Source organism: Phoca vitulina, unplaced genomic scaffold, assembly GCF_004348235.1.
Source record: "Phoca vitulina isolate PV1807 unplaced genomic scaffold, GSC_HSeal_1.0 scaffold32, whole genome shotgun sequence".
Classification (NCBI taxonomy): domain Eukaryota; kingdom Metazoa; phylum Chordata; class Mammalia; order Carnivora; family Phocidae; genus Phoca; species Phoca vitulina.
In genome coordinates this window covers 3,239,591-3,259,791 of record NW_022589735.1, presented here as the reverse complement: position 1 = coordinate 3,259,791, position 20,201 = coordinate 3,239,591, and the positions used below count along the sequence as shown (strand labels likewise).

General features: G+C 45.0%; 1 protein-coding gene across 2 annotated transcripts in view; it reads right to left on the bottom strand.

Moving 5' to 3' along the window:
• The window catches only part of SPOCK1 (SPARC (osteonectin), cwcv and kazal like domains proteoglycan 1), a 525,232-nt gene that overhangs the window by 287,341 nt on the left and 217,690 nt on the right, over positions 1-20,201 (bottom strand). Inside the window, exons 3-4 of one of the 2 annotated variants that reach the window (XM_032425035.1) lie at positions 16,879-16,887; positions 10,770-10,815 (exon numbers count right to left, since the gene is read on the bottom strand). In XM_032425035.1, coding sequence (XP_032280926.1) covers positions 10,770-10,815; positions 16,879-16,887 — 55 coding nt within the window. The remainder of the gene's footprint in view (positions 1-10,769; positions 10,816-16,878; positions 16,888-20,201) is intronic. The other variant, XM_032425034.1, reaches the window with a different exon arrangement.

Sequence of the window (20,201 nt, the reverse complement as noted above, 5' to 3'; positions counted from 1 at the left end):
GAGGAAGCAGTCGTAACAAGTGGCTGTGGCATTCACTGTCAGCCACGGTCAAGAGCACGGCCCTCAGATGACTCCCTATTAGAAAACTCAGGTGGAGGAAGGCAACTCTAGCCTCAGTACCAGGAAAGCCTCAGATCTCTCCTGAATAGCAGTCGTACTTTTATCTTACGGGCACATCCAGTGGTGTGTTTCCTTCCTTACTTTGGTTGTTAAGAAGCTCTAGGGCCAGCTCTAGAAGTGCACAGAAATTTACTACGCATGTGTTTTGAGTAGTTACCCTTGCTGCAGCTTTATTTCATTTATTTATGTTTCCTTATATCCAAATATTGTTCATCTATTCATTTTTTAACTGATACTTATATATTGCTGAATTTCACATTTCGAGAATGGGACAGGGAAACTAATTAAAAAAAAAAAAAGTCAGGCTGTCATGCATTTGGTTACACATATGAGGGCAGCTGAGTGACATTTCAAGTAAATTCCTATAAGGAAAGTGAGCATTCGTGGACCTGAAGCTAACGTAGTGGGAAGAACAAGTGCCTTTCTCTTCCGGTCTTGAAGTTAGCAGGTGGAGAAGGGGCTGGAGTGGAGTGTGAGCAAGGGCTCGTGGACAGCACTGACCCTGGGCCAAACCAGGGCTAGAATGTCACACTGGCTCCCATGGGCTCAGAAGGACCAGCTTCTACCTTACTGGGGTCTTCTCCCATTGGCAGCAAGCACCACTCATGTTGTCCACCTTCTCTATCCCTTTCTATCATTCTTTTGGGGCCAAAAAAGAGCAGGAACAGCGCTGAACACGACACCCAGTTCCTGCAGACAGCTCCTTGGGGCCAGGCTGCCGGTGCCCCCGCGAGGCCCAAACCCTCCCCAGAGCAAGGAGACTCAGCCCCGATTAAACCCCTCCTGATTCACACGGGCTTCACTGGGGCTTTTGGGGAGTGGTTTGTGTTTCAGAATCCCCGAGGCACCTGCGTCGTGTGAATTTTGTGAGTGTGAGTGTGCTTGCATGTGGGCATGGGTGTGTGTCCCTCTTCTCAAGATTAAGACAATCCATCTAAAGGTGGTATAGGAGGCCACCGAGAAACAGCAGTAATAACCCAGCACTGCCTGGGGCTCGGGTTTCCCTGCTCATTACATGCGTTTTCAGGCCTCACAGTGTCCGAGTGCAGCCTGGGCACAGATGACTTCCACTCAGGCAGCGTGTCCCCAGCTCTGCTAGGCACTGCCTCCAGGGCGGGGGGCGGGGGAGGACCCCAAGGACTCATCAGCCTCCAGAGCATACACACCACAGGCCAAAGACAAGGTCTGACAACGAGGCGTCCGGCTTCCCTCTCTGAGAGAAGCCACAGACAAGAAGTCCAAAGACACGCCCACCCTCTTGTAGGCTTTTTTTGTTTTTAATAATTTATTTGCAAACACTGAAGAATTGGGTTTCACACACACGTCAAAACTTCTTCATCTCCTGCTTCCCTTGAGAAATCAGAACTTCTGTCACCACTGGGTCCCAGACCCTCATGACCACCCTCAGCTAGGGCTGCGTCACGGTCGCTCTCTGGAGACAGAGCTGGTGCTGACTCATCCCAAATCCCATCCTCCCCCTGTTCCTGCACAGGTGACCTCCTGGTTCACTCTCTCTGCTCTGGGGGTATTTTGAAGTGCCCACCAGAGAGATCTTAAGAGACAAATGGGTAAAGAGTGAAACAGCCTGATAAAGCAATGGCTCACGCTTTCCTCATCTCTCTTTAATAAATGTGTTTTTCAAAAGAAGCAATCCTATCAAACCCCACTTCTATAGCACCTGAAAGCTCAGCTCTCAGGACACATTTCTTCCCATCAAATGCTGCCCACCTCCCCCCAGCTTATCTCCATATATCTACTCGTCCTTGAGAGGCCCCCGGCTCACCTCCTGGGATCCCTTTCCTGAGCCTCACCCAGGAACTGCTGACTGGCCCGGAGCATCCAGGGTGCCTCAAACACATCCTTGGGCATTTTTTATTGCCCACAGGTCCTGCTCTTGACTATACCGATGGTCCCCGTGTGGAACCACCTCAGCACCTATCAGGTCATCGGTTAAGTACTCGACTCAACAATTCCCTATCAATTAGCTAGTGCGCTGGATCAGGTAAGCGGACGTAGCAGAGACTTCAAAGAGCCTTCCAGATCTAGGAATCCAGCACAAAACACTGTCCCTTCACCTTTTACCAAAGCTTTGTGGCCTTTATCGTAATCCTGATATTAAGACTGGGTCGGGTACTACACCAGGAGTTTGACAGGTCGTAGGTGCAATAAATGTTAATTTCTATTTTCTAGAGGAGGAGGAAACAGGCTCAGAGAAGCTAAGCACTTGCCTCAGCACACACAGCTCCTGAAAGCAAGAGTTGGGAATCAAACCCCATCACCGAGACCACAAACTGAGGACCTTTCTGATATACCACATTGCCTCGCATCCTGGGCATCAGTGGACAGCAGACAGGCCTCCGGCAATCAACTGCCACGGAACACAGCTGAAGACCTCAACAAAGGAAAAACCTCCACCTCGGGCCTGGGACCTGTGGGGACACAGGTGACGCTGGCAGGGTTCCTGCCAACAGCCACGTCCACTTGTGAAAATGCTCTAATCCCCTCTACAGTCTCAAAGGAGGACAATTTAAACAGCATTATTGATTGATTTTAAAATTCAGCTGACATTTTTTTCCCTACTGAGAATCTCCCCAAACCAGGGCTGTTTCATTAGCACTCCACAAACACAATATAATTAATTCAGGGGCCGTTGTTCTAGCAGGTGGAATAGCAGGAAGGATTTTTTCCCCCATTTTTATGAAACTACCACCACATTTTATGAGTTTGGGGAAAGGTAATAAACATGTTTTTAAAAGGGATTTGTCCGTGCTGAAGGAACCTCTTAAACACAGTAAAAGAAAGCCACAGAGCCCTGTCATTGCAAGGGGAATTTTACTACCCTTCATGGTTCTCTATCATTCCATCCAAAGGGCGGAACGCAACCCACCACGGCTTGGTTCTGGAGGCACAGGGTGGTGGGAGCTCCCAGCGAAGCCAGGGGGAGGCCGGCACAGAACACTGACCGAGCCATCGGCACCCCCATGAAGAAGCGGGGCCCACAAAGTCATAGCTGACAGTACTCGGCTGGCCACAAAGTGAGGTTAAGTGGGCACAAGCCATACACTGACTTGTGGCCCTCTGCAGCATGATGTCATTGAGTCTCCACGAATGCCCCACGAGACAGGTGTCACTAGCCCCAGACGAGAAGACGAAGGCTAATAAGTTACTTCGGTGTATGCAGCAAGCTAATGGGGGACTAAGACTGCAGCTGGAACCCTTGAGACCCTGCTCTTCCCTCCACCCCTGGCAATGCCCGCAAGAATCTGTGAGAAGACCAAGTACCTCCCACTTTGGCCTTTTTTGCTTTTTATTCTGAGCCTCCCTCACCATCCCTGATGGTTTAAAGGCCCGCTTAATTCCACTGGTTTTATTGCAGTTATATTCATACCTCATTGGCTAAACTGTAACCTTTGAAACTAGAGCATCAGGCTTCAGATTTTTCATTTTTCCTTCCTTTATGAGGAAAAAATACCCAGACTCTATGCTGCCTGATACCATGAGAGCTTAACTATCGTGGATGGAAAGGACCTCGGGAACCCCCTTTTTATTTCAGAAATAGGCTAAGTGAAGTCCGAAAAGGCCGCGTGATTTGCCTGAATTTAACACATTTAAATAGTGTCAGAGTCATGACTCATCTCGGCCTCCTCCTGGGATACCAGGCTCTCCAGGCCAAGTGCCTTCAGGGCAGAATCAGTCGGGGTGTGTGTTAGAAATGCTAAGAAAAAGCAGCCCCAATAGCAAAACAAATAGTCAACATAAATGTCCGCCAATGCGGGAATAGCGGATTAATGGTAGCATATTAGTATAATGCAATATAACAGAGAGGCATTAACTAGATCTACAACTACCACACCAAAGACCCTCAGAAACAATTTTCAATGAAATGAACAGGTTAGAGAAGGGAAACATTTATTTCTAGGGCCCAACATGTAATGTAACATCTTGCTTGGAGACATGCCCATATAACCTAAAAGTGTAAGAACATGGACAGAAAAGTACATTAATGATGTGGCACCTTAGGGAAAAGCAGCAAGAAGGGGCACCCATTGGATTTCAATCCTTTATGTGATGCTTTTATTTCTTTAAAATAAGCAAACAGGCCAAGGCAGCCAGAGATGAAAGTTGTGACTTTTAACTTGATCTAACTTCAAAGCAGATAGGCTGAGTAAAAAGAGGCAGCCCACGAAGATGTAAATTAACAGTTTCTGTTTCTTCCCTGGCAAAATTGACTTCGAACAGTTAAAAATCAATACTTGAAAATTAAAAAAAAAAAAAAACAGTAACTATTTTATTGTCATAAACAGGAAAGAGAAGAAGGGACGGCAAAAGGAAGGAAGCTAATGGGGCCAGCGCAGAGCAGGAAGGTCTGGGGTGGGAAAGGGGCTCACGGAAGGTCAGAGGGACTGCCACTTAGGGGAAAGTGTCGCAGCGACATCACGCAAAAGGCAAAGGTAAGAAGGAGAAACCAAGCAGACCAGACATGAGACAACCAGGGGAAAATTATTAAGATGCTTCATACAAACCAGGCCAGCTGCCTCTGAAAATCAGCAGCTCCAGCGATCAGATAAGGTGAACAGATCCTTAAACACTGAGAAAAGTTCAAGGCCATATGAATGCAAATCAGAGGCTCTTTTTGGGGTGAGGTTAAATTCCACATCAAGAGGAAAGCTGTGGCGACCGAAGATTTCTTTTAAGCCTAGCATGTAAAATTTTAGATTAATCTAGAGGGAAAAAAAATTCTCTTCTGAAGAATCATTTTATAAATAAGCAACCTTGCCTCCCCTGGAGCCCCCTTTAGAACTGGGACAAAACATGGATGCCGCCATAATCCACGGGGCTCCAGTTCCAGAAACACAGCCGGAACATGGAAAGGACTCTTTCCTTTTGAGTCTTAGAATTTCTGCTTCAAAACAGTTCAAGGCTTTGGTCAGAATTTGAGCTTCTTGGGAATCTTGGTATAATAGATGGGAAGTCAAAGGGCAAGGGTTTTCTTCTTTTCTTTGATTCAAGTGAACAGCATGAGTGAAAAGGGCCCCTGACTTTCTGAGCTTTATTTTTATCTGGAGATCAATTTCTACAAGTTCATATTCTGCTCTGAAGATCACCAGCATCATCGGAGATTTAGTCACAGCCAAGCTGCTCGAGAAGAATGATTAGTATTCACTACAGAAGAAAAAACATTATCCTTAAAACCAACAGCTATACACTCCATCTAAAACATTCATTTATTCCACATTAAAGGAACTCGCTTGTTTCAAAAAGTTCCATGATAAATCTCCCTTCAGCCATTTGTTCTAAAAAGGTTTGTCTCATCGAACGGAACTTCATACCCACATAAATCGGTGGGTTCTTTCTGGGTGGACCGTGGCTACAGGACAGAACCTCAATTAATTAATGTTCCATCACTTTAGGACTTCTTCAAGTAATCAGAATTCTATTCTAAAAGTAAGGTATTTGTTATATGCATAAATTACCTTCCCAACCTCCCAACGCAACAACAGCAACAACAACAACAAAAAACATTTATTCAGCAAAAACTCTGTGATGAAAGCTTCAAATTTCTTTTTCAAAAAAGACTGGTCAAGAAGCTTTGAAACAACTTTTTAGAATTCACTTTGCTTCTTGTTCATCCTCTATTCTATGACATAAAGCAACACCTTTTATTCTTTTAACACAACACTGTGGTTCGATAAATTGTCTCCTTCTTTCCGATCCAAGCCCTTTGGATCACCTTCCTCAGCCATCCCACTCTAAGGAAAAGAGAACCTTTGAGACAGCACCTTTATTATCACACTGAAGGTGGCTATTACTAGCGAAGGTTGGTGGTTACAGCACAGGGAGCTTGATCCACACACCACAGGCACAGACTGAGTGAGGCCAAGTTGTAACAGAAAACGTCACCTCAACTAACACTGACCTATGTCACTTGTATTAACACTTGACATCTTATGGATTTCCCAGTTTCTGAGACCAGCAGTCCTCACCCGACGCACCCCCACCAGCCCTGGCTCTTGCTGCCGGCCCCCAGCGCCCCCCTTCCCAGTACTTACACGATCTTGATACTTAAGACCTTAGATGGATGGCTTATGACTGACTGATAATTGGGAGTGTCCCACGGAGAGGCCTTTCTTACTGTGGTCCCTGTTACCCAGCACAGTGGGTTGAAACACAGAGCATTTGATGACCGTTTATAGATAGATGGGAGGAAGGAAGGAAGGAACATATTAAGAGCCTGAACCTCTTCAGCCCCAAAAAATGAGGATCTGGGGTACACCACTGCAATGACCCACCTGCCTGGTATAAAACAGGCCAGCTCCAACTTACCCCAAGCGCTTCAGAGCATCACAACTCTGAAGGCTCCCAGAAGGGAAGAGAGGAGGAGAGAAATAAAACCTGAGTGGAAAAGGATAGAACCAACAGGGAAAGACAGGTAAACAGGAGGAAGAGGGAATGAAAAAGACCAACTACTTGCTGACGCAGCACTTACGGAGCACTTACTGTATGCCAAACATTAACTCATTTCATCCTCCCAGTGCCTTTCCTGGTGCCGTTGCCAGACTGGAAGGCTTCGAAGCACAGAAGTGAAGCAACTTGCCCAGAACTGCTCAGCTGGTATCTGGCAAAGTCAAGTTCCAAACGTGGAGAACCTGACTGCAAACCCCAAGTCCCCACACTGCACTTACCAGAGCACATCCCACAGAACATACTACTTTCTCTGGGTACCTGATAGAAGTGGAGTGAAAAAATAGAAACAAAAGCATGTGGTCAAAGGCAAAGTGAGAAAAATGCGAAGTGAAATGGAAGCCTTTACCAAGACTTTTCTGCGCCTTTCAATTGCTAATGAGCCCTGTGAATCTCCAGGAGAAGCACGGAGTTTATGTGGGTCCCAAACTTACTGGACCAAGGACTGTTTTCTTAGAGAAGCACTTTGCTGGACCAGACACCACCTCCAAAAACATAAACCTCATACCTGCTCCACACCTACTACGTGCGCCCAGGTTTGCTAGGGGCCAGGCGACGGAATATGCTCAAAGGGCAGAGTGATGATAGAGGCCACCCAAAACTCTGGGAACACGCCCGAGCCCTACAGCCTCAGCCGGCCTTCTGCAGCGGGTCACCCCAGGGCCTCCACTCCTGCCCATGCAAGACAAGAACCATCTGCAATAGCCCGTGCCCTCTCCAACTGGGCATCCTGCCCGGCTCTCCCTGCAGGGTGTCTGGCTTTGTGGACTTCACAAAGGCAATGTCTCACCTGAGTGAGTAATCGTTGCCTTCAATTCTGAACTCCTCTCTGTCCCTTCTGTGAGGAGATGTGGCATTAAATCATTATCACATAAAAAAAAGGGATATACTACTTTACCCAAATCTCACAAAGAATTCTTAGAAAAGCCTGAAGTTGACAGCTATTATACTCCACTGAAAGAAACACTAATGACTCGCTTTAAGATAGCAAGTTAAAGACGTTTTCAGTCCCTTGGAAGGAGACCACCAAGTGAGGTACTTTTCTTCTAACTGCCTTCGAGTCAATTACATGATAAGTGCTCTCTGTGAAGCCCTGTTGTTCCAAGTTCAGTAAATATCCTGAAGCAGAGAGTACAATTCCAGCTAAGTAACTACTTCTTAAATACTATTGAGTGTCCTAACCACTCACACCAATACCTAAGAGAAGCTGGAGCTACACGGGCATTTCAGAGATCGAGCTCCAGGGCTGAATGCTAAGTCTGACCGCCTGCCACAGCCAAAGCCCAAAGCTCCAAGACGATGGAAGGGGCAACGGACAAGTCACGCAAGAGTCCCATAGGAGGGATGTCATTTAGCAGCTATGACTTGGGCTCCTCATTACAGCTGCTGAGTCACCAAATGAAGTCCTCTAACATACTGCCTTCATCACATCATTCCTCTGCTGAAAACCTTTCTCCGGTTCCCCACTGCCAAGAAAACAAAGTTCAAACTTCACAGATGGGTATGAAGTGTCCTTCAAAACCTGCCTTAGCCTCACCGTTCCGGCTATTCTCTACCAGAATCCCTCATGGCCCATCTTCCTTCCCCTCTTCTTCCCTGCATTTTAAGCCCACCTCGCCCCCACTGCCATCGGGAAGTGCTGTCCACCCCCATGCCCAGGCGTAATCGTCACGTGAAACCCTGCGATGTTTTTCAACAAGTTCAACTTCTACCAACTCAAAGTTTTCCCCAACCACAAAACCACTCAAACCATGTTTGATTCTTTTTCAGCTTAGGAGGGGAAATGACTTCTCCCTGCAGCTGACAACTTTCACTGGAGTTCAGCAATTCTCCTATTATATGGAAGATGAAATGCTCTACATCCTCCATGCCTATGGTTTATATTTCACCAAGTGGTGTCAGCACTGATATAGTAACCTCCCATTTTTATTGAGCAACACACAATGTAATTGATGACATCTGCTGGGGCTGATATTTTAAGTGAAGGCTATTCTCAGCTCTGCCTGCTCTCCCCATGACTCTGTATATAAATAGCCAACAGCAGCTACACCTGAGCTACAAAGTGGGGCTTCTCGGCTAAGGTCCTCTATTATACCCAATAAAGTCATGAGGTTTTATCGAAGGAAGATTTATCTAAGCAGATCCAGTTTTCATGCCTGCAGAGCTAGAAAAAGAGGGAGCCGGGGTGGCAATCTGCTGGATATGCTTGCCACCATTCCTGAGAGAGAAAAATCCTTCTTTGGACTTCTTGGTTTAGCAGATTTAAATATCATGCTCTTTTTGATGCTTAAAGTTTCTGTATTAACCCCCAAATCAAGGCAAGTGATCATATACATCCCCAAGTGGCAAATGATGCCCACCTTCAAGTATTTATCTTTTCCAATGTTTAGTAGTAAAAATGAAAATGTCTTCCCCTGGTGAAGTTTAAGTATTTGTTTGCAAGTCTTGGGGCAGAGTCAATCTGGCAGTTATTTAGACAACATGTGATCCTCAAAGGACAAGAACCCATTTCTGGTTCAGGGCTGGAAACAATGAGTCCATTGCCACTATCAGTTGAGAGACCTCTGTAAGCAAAATCCTGGTAGGAATGTTTACGGAAGGGCTCATCTGTCAGGCACAGACAGACAATGTGTTGCTCTGTATCTGAGCGTTCTTCTGAAAGGGAGGTATATCCTTTCAAAAGAAATGTTTAGAAATTTTAACCATTTTCAATGGAAAATTTCTAAATTAAATTATAAATATCTTCGTATGCTTTAATGTAGCTTATTGTGACAACTCAGTGATCAGTAAAGTGGCAAAGGAGAGAGGCTCGTGGAGCCTGCTAAGATGTGGATAAGCCCAGACTGATCTGCAAAGGAAAGCCTTTCCCGGCATCTGCTCCCCAGATGCACGCAACACACAGTTAAGTTCCCCACCTACAGAGTCAACACGTGCCCTGCACATACCTGCATTACGGCCCTGAACACATCTCACCAAAACTGCTGCCCAGGTTACCTCCCTACGCTCTACTCGGAGCTCCCCCAGGGCGGGAACCACAGCTTTTTCGTTTTATTCCCAGAACCTGGCTTCGTGCTTGTGTCCACAGTGGGTATTCAACATTAGAGAATGAATGAATGCACATATGAATGAATACAATGTTGCCCTACTTAGAGGCATGAGCTAAAATGCACATGTAGAAATTTTAACACCAATTTTGTTTATAAAAACAAAAACCCAGAGTCCGGGGACAGAGGGACCCATTAAAGTGACAAAGGAGAGAGGAGAAAGGGGCACCTTCTACCGGCTTACGTGTCAACGCCTTCCTTGATTTCTTTTTTGTCAGGGCGACCATCGGGATCGCATCAAACACTCAAGCCACAGAACTGAAGCTCATCCCCAGAAGCATGAACCTTTGACACATGGTCGGTAATCTTTTTCCTCCAGGTTTCGGTATTAATTGCATACACGTACTTCAAGTACAATCTAGCATCATTTTCAGCAGCCAGTTCTGTGGCCAAGAGCAGCCACACATGGAACAATAGGGACAGGGACGTGATTCACAGCAGGTCCTCGGTGTGTCTTAAATAACTCACAGGAGCACCGTGCTGGTGATTTACAATGGCCATCAGGAGACGGGCTTTATGCTTACTGGTGTGAGTGCGAAGAGCCCTCTGAGGACCAACCTTACACCCAAGTGGTCCAGTGAGCAGACTCAGAAACAAGCTTCTATTTAGAAACCATGAAGTTATTTAATAAATGAAATATTAGTGCCCTTGAAAGTCTCCTGGGACTAACCTGTTTCTAGAAAGAAAGTTTCATTTTTATAGCTCATGTCAACTGCACAGCATTTCCAGGCAATCTGTTCCACGAAAGAAATCACTGGATTCTGCCCAACAACTCACCAGGTTACTGTGATAAGCATTTTACTCTTTTGTAGTGGTGGTGTTTAAAAAAAAAAACAACAAAAACAAGAATATCCAATGATTGTAGTCAATTCAATACATTTTTAAGAATCTGTCTTAGGTAATCTCAGACAAATAACAAAATTGACAAAATAATTTCTATCACCATAGTCATTTCAGGCCCCCAAGTCAGTCAAATAAGACAGCTCTCTAGCCTTTTTAGGAACAGTAACTCAGCGTGCAAGGAACGAAAAATGAGACTGCATTTCCCATGGAATATACAACAAGAAATAATGCATCCTTTACCTTGGTCAAAGGGCTTGTTGGGATTCCAGTTTCTGAAATAATCATCCTATATAAGGAAAAAAAATAGAAAATGAAGGTCAGATTTCAGAAAGCTTCTTACATAACTGCATAAAACCTGCCTTTCTCCCCACCTCCCAAAACACAAAAGGAAACATACACTAATTTAGGAATCTTTCCCCAAACAGACATTCATGAAAAATCAAAAATATCAATTTACTTTTCAAATTGTCTTTTCAAACTGTACGGATTAAACACCAGGCACAGTAAAAACATTTCAGCCTAATATGGAAACAACCCTGCTCTTCTTGGCTTGACAGATAAACAGACACCTTCTAAGTGCAAGCTGGATTTGCTATCAATTATCCCGCAGGTGATGCCTTGCTGCCCTCACTTATGATTAAGCCTCTGTGTTTGTAACAGCTGATAATTTCAACTGTCAACATCCCTTTCATGTGGAGACATGTAACTCGTGGTGTGCAGTTCCAGTTTTCCAACACTCACAAAAGTTAAAAACAGACTGGCCCTTCCGAGGTTAGAATCAACCACAGGCATGCACTGAGCTTCCTACCATTCCTTCTAGGTGTGTAACAATAAAGTAACAAAGGCTGGCCAATCTGGTCAACTCAAAACCATGTCTTTCCTGCATGCTGCTTGTATCAATTTATGCTCTAAGACTAGATACTTCGTTACTTTGAAAGTCCCAGGGTCTAGGCCACTCACTTATTCATGGTTACATTAACCTCTTCTCCACTTTTAATAACCTTTCCTTCTTAACTACCGCCTGCTCTCTTTATCTTTCGCCCCCCCCCCGCCCCCAGCTGAGCACTCAGCCACCTGCACTGTCCCCTAGCATACCCACTCTGTCCATGCAACCGGGTTGCCAGGAGAAGAGACTCCACCCATGTTTATCATCCCCATACCATTTTAGGGCTTGTGCACCTTTTCAGTTAATTTCCTCCTCCATATAGCCAATTATTATTTGCTGCGTGTGTTTTCGGCAGGTACTCTGCATGCTGCAGACAGTTTCAGAGAGCTGCCTACAACGAGGCCTCAATTTCTCTTCCTGAGAAGTTAATTTACATCAAGGTGCACAATTAGTTTAAATTATTGTCCACACTGTCTCCTGCTGCAGTTTATCTCCAACATGATCTCCCGTGAATTTTATCAGCCTCTGTGTCGTTCAATTACCTGGCTTTATTAGATCCTTGTTGAGTTCACCTAAGCCCTTAAATAGATTTTAGGAAACTGGATTTAGAGTAAAATCACAACATATTGCTTCTTGGGCAATGATTCCATTTTCCAGAGCATGAATAAACACGAACAGGTTCCTCTGGATCCTGGGAATTCAGCATTAAATTATTTTTAACTCCATGGAATTGGCCCACTTTGCTCTGGCTTTAATGTTAGGGCATCACTGACCTTCTCACCCATCTGGTTAGGAAGTCTCCAAAGGCCACACCATGAAATATCAAGGAGAAAGTTCAAAACAAGCCCTCTGCCACATCTCTGTCCACCTGTGGTTTTAAATACAATCCTAATCCTTTGAACTACGTGGTCTGACACTCAACAGCCAGTATTAAATGAGTGTAAGTTAAGGACTGGATACTAGGTGGGAAAAACATAGCACCCAATTTCTCAGTTGGATGGCCAATGTGCTCTCAGCCCTAGACACAAGCACGTTACCCACACATTCTGCTGTTCATGAGGACATGAGAAGAATTAATCCAGGAAGAACCCATCCTCACTAATGGAGAAAACAACATCCATCCTTCCAACTGTGGTCCATCAATGCTCTCTTCCCATACAGAGGCCAGCGTCCTGTCCAATGGCAATGGTGAATCTTGTGAAATATTTTCTACTTGAACATGCTGTTCTGATACATGGAAGTCCTTGGAGGCTTAGGATGTGTGTCTGACAGGGAAGAACTGGAGCCAAAGACAAGTTCCTTTAATTTCACATGCCACATTTCCTTTGATGTCAAAGAAAGGTTTGAGCAAGTCTCAAGAAGGGAATACTCCCTAATGATTTCCACCTACTTTGTAACCTGGCTGGCATGTGAAACATGCTTCTAGGCCCCTTGTCACTTTTCCAGGTTAACTACAACGGCCATTTTTACAAATTTCTTGGGGGAAAAAAAAAAATCACAGTTTCAAATACAAAGCCTTTCAGTCATAAAAGCAGGTATCTGCATTATAATATTTTAAACTGATTGCAAAGGTAATAATACTGCCTAATTGCTGCCAAGATGTGAAAGTGCACCTTGAGTGAACACTCATTAGCAAAGTGAGTCCTTCCAGCAGCCCCTGGCCCAGCAAGGCCAAGCCCGGGAGGAGAATGATTCCCTGCATCTGGCTGCTTTTTGCTCAGCTTAAGCAAAGTAGATGGCCTAAGCAAAAACCAATGAGCCAGGAGCAGGTGAAACCTTGAGTACAACTCTTTGGCTAGAGCTAAGAGAAACCCCTATCGGAGGCCAAGGTCACGAACACGTGGGAAGCATGCTAGAAGCAGAGCCCACCTGGGGGCTAGTCAGGGGTCCCCGGGGAGGGGCACGGCTGCAGCCAAGTAGAGACTGAGATGTCTGGGCACAAAGAGCACCCTGCCACACCATACCTGCTGGGTCTGACTGGCCTGCACACTGGGCAAGTCCAAGGAGGCAGGGACTGTCTCCATCCATCCCCTCCACATGCGCGGGAATGCCCAGGGAGGCGGCATCTACACTCAAGTGGAAAAAGCCACAGACAGAAGACTGCCTCTTCTAGAGCCGCACCTCCTGACCATGTGCTGACAGCAGAAGTCCATGTATCAGGATGCTCGAGGTACATAAGGACAACTGTCTGGGGGGGCACTGAACCAACACTCCATCAATACCAGGGCTGGTCACTTCTCCAGGGCCCAAGACTGGAGGTGGGGGCTCAGGGGAGAGCTAGCACCCCAACCTGTCTCTTATTTTCTATCTAAATTGATAGAGCTACATCCTATGTATGTTGTCCTAAAACCGACCCAGGACTTCCTGTGCCACGGACAGCTGTGCCAGTTTGCTCAGAGTTTCAACTCCCATGGGGCCAAGTACTGTGCCTGTCCCCATACCACCCCAATTCTGCACTGTACCCAAGTGTGCTCCTGCTACACAGACCCCAGAATCCCTTCCAGATAACTCGCACAGTGCAGGCCTTGAAGAGCCCTGGCCTCTCATCTTCCTTCTGGCCCAAGAAAGTGGTGAGCTGCTGGAATCCAGCCTGTAGGGGAAGGCATACCAGATGAGTCCCATCAAACGTGCTGGGAGAGGTGTGTGCGTCTGAGACAGCCTCTCCACTGGTTATTTTATCATCTAGTGATGAGGCTTTTAAAAAGGACTTGCAAGGACCCCAGCAAGAGTTAATTTTTAAAACATAAACCTCAATAGATAGATGCATATCTAAATATAGCCATTTATTAAATTCAGTAACTCCTATTAGTGCATTACACAGGCTAAGGAATCAAAGATGGTGGTGTTACTACACATGTATATTTTATGGGTTCTACTGCATAGTATCACGTCAGGCCTCTACTAGACAGGCCTGAGAACAGTCTCCCTCCAAATTCTAACCAGAGGAGGAAAGGCTGATTCCATTTTACTACACCTCTTCATACATGAAAATCACCCAACTCTTCAGGGACTGTGAAAATCTGGAAGAACCTAGAAATTGAAACAGAGTCTCAAACTCGAGCCCATTGGTTGACTTACATCTGAAATCATGAAGTATCTCAAGGCAGGTAAAGCCATAGTAAGAAAGCATGAAAAGTCAGCATAAAAATCACAGTAAGAAAGTGACACATCATTACCTGTGTAGGCTGAAAAAGAAGGTGGTGGGGTCCTGGTGTTAGAGAAAGAACCAGAGCCTGGGCAAGATTACAGCCCCAATTATTTTAATCCCCTGCAACTGATCTATACAGAAAATGATGTATTTCTCTATTTATTTCACTAGTTAAATATCCTACTAACGTAGAAAAGGATCCTTTTGAAGTCCTGCCAGCCAGTGACTAGTGCTAAGGAATTTAACTCTGGGTTTTTGACCACTTTAGAGATACCCTGTTCTGATAAACATTCATGGGAAAGGAAATCCATTCAAAATATATATACAGAACACATATTGCATATTATTATACAATTAGTATACAATTATTCTGCTCTGTAATTCATCCCCCAATAGTCTTTAAGCCTCCCTAACACGAAATGATGCAAAAAAAAAATCTCCTGTAATTTGAGTGATTAAGTCTCTTCGTCATGGATGGTCATAACCAACTGGAAAAATCTCTGGTTCCATCCCATTTTGAATGGACACCTGAATTTTTCTTGCACTACCAGAGCCCCAAAATGGCTGATGCAATTTAGCTCAAATATTCCCCAGGGATTTGCTCTTCCAGAGGTGCTTATTTCAGCTCTATGGGCTGTCAAAACAGACTCTGAGGAGGCGATGGGGAGGCAGAGAACAAAATGGAAACCGTTTGTGAAACCCAACTGCCTAACTTTCACCTCCGAACATGATAATGTAATTTATTATTTACCTCACGGCTCCAGATATTACAGATCAAAGACACTTAGCTCATATGGAACAGATCACTTCTCCTTCATATGTATTTCAGTGAAGCTGTTCAAACCCTGCAGTTTCATCTGGAGATTACCTGAGATAATACAGATTCCCAGCCTAGAAAATAAATGGGAGCCTCATTTGTCTCAAGCAGGAGTGAGCCACAGGGACACCAACGGAAGGAAGGAAGGCGAAGCAAAGCCTCTGTGGGGTCATCTGTGGGCCCTCGGCAGGTTAACGCCAAGGGTTGAAAAGCACTGCCCCGCATGGTCAGGCAGAGTCAAGTCGGGTTTGCAGATCCTGGATGGGGTACATCCCCCTTTATAGAACCCGAAACCTTTACAAAGAGATCCATTAAGGGACTGTAAGAAAACCTCTCTCAAAAGGATTCAGTGCAAAGTAGTTCAGTTAATTTTCACACTACCTGACTGGGGGGCAAAAGGGCCGGTTGGCAGGTGCAAAGAGTGTCTCTAAAATATAACAGAAGTCACAGGAAAAGTGAGATTTCCAGATGACGTTATTTAAGTGCATCGGCTGTATAATTTGACATTTGACTGGAATTTTAATTGGTGTGCAATGGAAATGTCTACTAATCCAGCCACTGGGAGGTACCAAACATTCTGTTTATTTACTGGGAAAGGAGCTGGCTTCCCATTCAAGCACCTTATCACTAAGCTGTTTGCGGTTCTATCTCTGGGCAAGCTACGTGCTCCCAGTCTCCTCTCCACCAGGCCCATCCTGCCCATCCCCGGCAAAGAGCTGCACCCAGTGGGAATCCAATCCTTCTGAAGGAAGTGGCTCCCACAAGTAGCCCAGCTTGGGCAGTGACTCGAGGCCCCACCAGGCTTCCCTCACAGATCCCACTCTTGAGAACCTTGTACACCAGTGACTGGGAGCTGTGTGCATGTGAATGTATCACTCCCACACACCTGAGCCTAGGCTACCTCTGAGCAGGGAAGGAAGACCTTACTCACCTGTGTATTCCCCCAAGGCATCAGTCAAAAGCACCCAATAAATCCTACCCAAATTGTATAAAACAGAAGTAAGCCGTTCCAGCTGTAACATCTTTGTATTCCTGCAAAATTCCCCAAACTGTTACTGGTAAACGTGTAAATATAGGTGGGTATATGTTTATAGAGACACTCTAAATCACTTTCTTCCTGAATAGAGCGATTCTTTGATAAATTGGTCTGACATTTGGTATAAAGTCCTGCAGGCCCTAGACAAAATGATTTAGAAAATAACCATGTCAGTTGCTCTGCTCTTTCAATAAATAACACACAAAACACAGATAATAACTGACAATCATACTTGTACTATAACTAATGAGAAAAGATAAAGCAGCAAATGGACTGTTTATATGCGTTTGATAAATTGCATCCCCTGGATATATCAATGAGAAATAAATGTGTGCAGTGCTGGTTCACTGAACTAAAACAAATATTTACCACTGAGATTTAGGATTAAGAATGAAATTTACATTTTATTTGGCAACTATTGGGATGCTATGTCTACATACAGTTGAAAAGTCAAAAACCTACCTCAACTTCCTGAGTACGAAAGCATTATAAATGAGAAAAAAAAATAAAAGAATCACATCAAACAATCGGAAGGAATATAAACATTTTCGATAATTGCATCAAATTTTCATATCATCATAACATTAGAAAGGTCATATGAAGATATTTTCTGTCAAGTCACAGACCATCATACCCTTGAAAAAGTCCCATCATTCATTAAGTTCATGGGAAAAAAAACACGAGGTTATCGGGTAGAATAACTCAAGTGGGGAGCAATCTGAGTGTGCACTAGTGATCCATGTAATTATGGTAGAACAGCTAGCAAAATCATGATTACATCCCAGTACCCAGTCACGATGACTATCTATGAGAATTTAAAGTGAATAATTTCCTGTGACATAGGTCCAAAGGATGAAAATCAGTAAAAATCCGGAGATGACATCAGAGACCAGGAGTAACAGACCTTCTACGTTTCTGCAAGGAAATTATTTTGCCTTGTAGCTCCAAAATAGCTTGAAGGGGTCTAACACCTGAGAAAGACATGAATGTGGGTCTTAGAAATAAGTAAAATGAGTAATATTGTCATGGCACCTTCAGCCAATTAAAGGATTACCATCACTGCAGAGAGTTCCTGCTTCTTCAAGACTTTGTGTCTCCCTGTCCATCCATCCAAGCTGAAGTCGGAGGAAGTGACCAGCTGACTTGTTCTTTTCTCAGGGAGAAAAACTGAGTCTGAGATCCCTTCCCAAAAGTATGCTCTACACATGGTTACTGTTCTGGGAACAGGAATGGGCATGTGAGGCTCCATGTGTACTCTCACCAAGACAAGGGGTGTCTCCCCTGACTCAAAGCCATCCATCTCTCTGGCCTTATTAGTCATATTAGCAAAATGCCTATGCTAACCAGGAGCTGCCTTCTGAATGGCCAGGAGGAGGGAAACAGCCAGGACTATGGAGGCAAAGGCCGAGGAGACAGGTTACACAGGACAGGCTCTGAAGCAGACAGAGGTTTAAATTCTGCCTTTGGCACTCACTGGCTGCATGGCCTTATATAATCCACTCAGCTTCCCTTATCTTTCTCTTATCTTGCTACAAAACAAGATGTCGCACCCACCTTAAAGGATGGGTCACAGTGATGCGTGTTAACATGGCCAAGTACCTGGGATATTGTCAAACCCAGAAAATTACTCAGTAAATAAAAGATGTACACTCTGGTGTCCACCGCCAAAGGTTTGTAGTACTGAGATGTCCCAGGAACACGGAGAGAAACAGCTTTTGTAGAAATACAGTCAACCCTTGAACAATACCGGGGGTGAGGGGAGGTGAACCCCGATGCAGCTGAAAATCCGACTCCCCAAAACTTAATTGCTAAGAGCCTACCTATTGATCAGAAGCCTTACTGAATTCATAAACAGCCCGTCATATTTTGCATGTTACATGCATTATATACTATGTTCTTATAATGAAGTAAGCTCGAGGAGAAGATACATTTATAGGACTGTACTTTATCAAAAAAAATCCACGCACAAGTGGACTCACACAGTTCAAACCCATGTTGTTCAAGAATTAACTGTAATATGTTTAAAGTTTCAATAATGTGACTTCTTGTGCATTTGAATCTTACCAATGAGGCCCGAGTGCAGGGAGACAAAGTATATCCGGGAACAGTAATTATGAAATATTTTAAATGAGTGCGATTTTATTACTGTCACGTATGAAGAGTGGCTGAGAAAAATAAAATTCAGTGAAATGTGAAAACTTGAGTTCCAGGCATGTCTCTGTTTAAAGGTCAGGCTTAGATTCTCTAAGATTCAGTGACCCTGTCTTTAAAAAAAGAAAAAAAAAAAAAAGATACACCAGAGAGCTGTTTTGTGCATCCAGTGAGTTTTGAACCATTGTTAAGTATTACATATAACTAAATTAAAGTTCTAATTATGAGTAACTATATCCTGATAAGGGAATTAGGCTTGCTCTGAACAGGCAAAATTTCTGTGCCATCATTACATGGAGAAAACAGATACACACCAACCAAGGCCCCTGTAACCTTACAGCATGTGAGCCTTTACTTCACATAACATCCCAGTTACGCTGCCATGAGGCCCAGCCTTGTCTGAGTAGCACAAATTCCAAGTTAAATAGATTCTGACCTCTTTCTGCGAAGACTACTCCTCCATTAATATCCAGACACTACCTTTTAGAGGGTAAGATACAGCTCTTAACTACCATCTGCTCCTTCCTCCCCACCCATCCTACATGGGGGCGCTGACAGCGGGGCCTGGGCAAAGCCGCAGTCGTCATCCTCAGCTGACTGCTGGGGTCACTGGAGGGCTTTCCAAACACGGATGCCTCAACCAAGAGCAGCTGCTTCACTGGGCTGTGGCCTCCACGGTGCTTTTGGGTTTTTCTTTAAGTTCCCCAGATGATTCTAATGTTTAGCCCTCATTGGCTAAAGGAAGCCACAGGTCAACTCAATCGCAGGAAATGAAGGGTAGCAAACCAGGGGCATCCCACCAAAAGCTTCCAGAGCTTTCCAGTGTTGCCTCTTCCATCCTCAAGCTAACCCCTCACGGCATCCCAGCTCCACACACAGCCCTTCTGTCTGCCGGTTGCCCAGGCAAGAACCCGGGCCTCAGGATGGACTCCTCCCTCTTCCTCCCTTTAGCTGTGCAGGCAGTGATTTCAAGGGGGTGGAAATGGGAACCTGGGACTAGTGGGGTGACGCTGAAAGGTCCTGGAAGGGTTGACCAAGCCGTACAGGAGACCTGCAGGCGGAGCTCTGCCCAACACCCTCACCCCACATCTACTCATGCCTAAGTCACCCCAAGGAACAAGTAGCCTTCCTGACGTGGCTCACCACAGCTGTGCTGAAGTCAGGACTTGCAGCAAATTAAAGTTTACACAACATGGTTGAAAGCAAACTCCAAAAGTCAAAGTAAGACTATTAATATTAATCATGCAGTAATAATAGCAGCTACCATGGGGGAATGGCCACGATGTGCCAGGCACTGTGCTAAGCCCTTTGTTTTAGTCCAATGAGCTCTTACAATAGCCCACTGAGATAGGCACCATCAGGACCACTGTGATGTAGCTGGGGAGATGGAAGCTCAGAGAGAGCAAATGACTACACAAGATCATGTAGCTCATAAGAAGAAGGATTTTTGAACGCACTTCTGCCAGACTCTGAAGATCATGCTCTAACCAGCACATGACGCCACCTCAGTGGCCCCATATGAAGGGAGGGGCATGAGGGCTGTGCAGGCTGGAGACTCCAGAGAGAGGACACGGGGCTGGCCACCCTGGGAAGATGCCCCCAAGAGAAACCAACAAATGGGAGATGAACACATA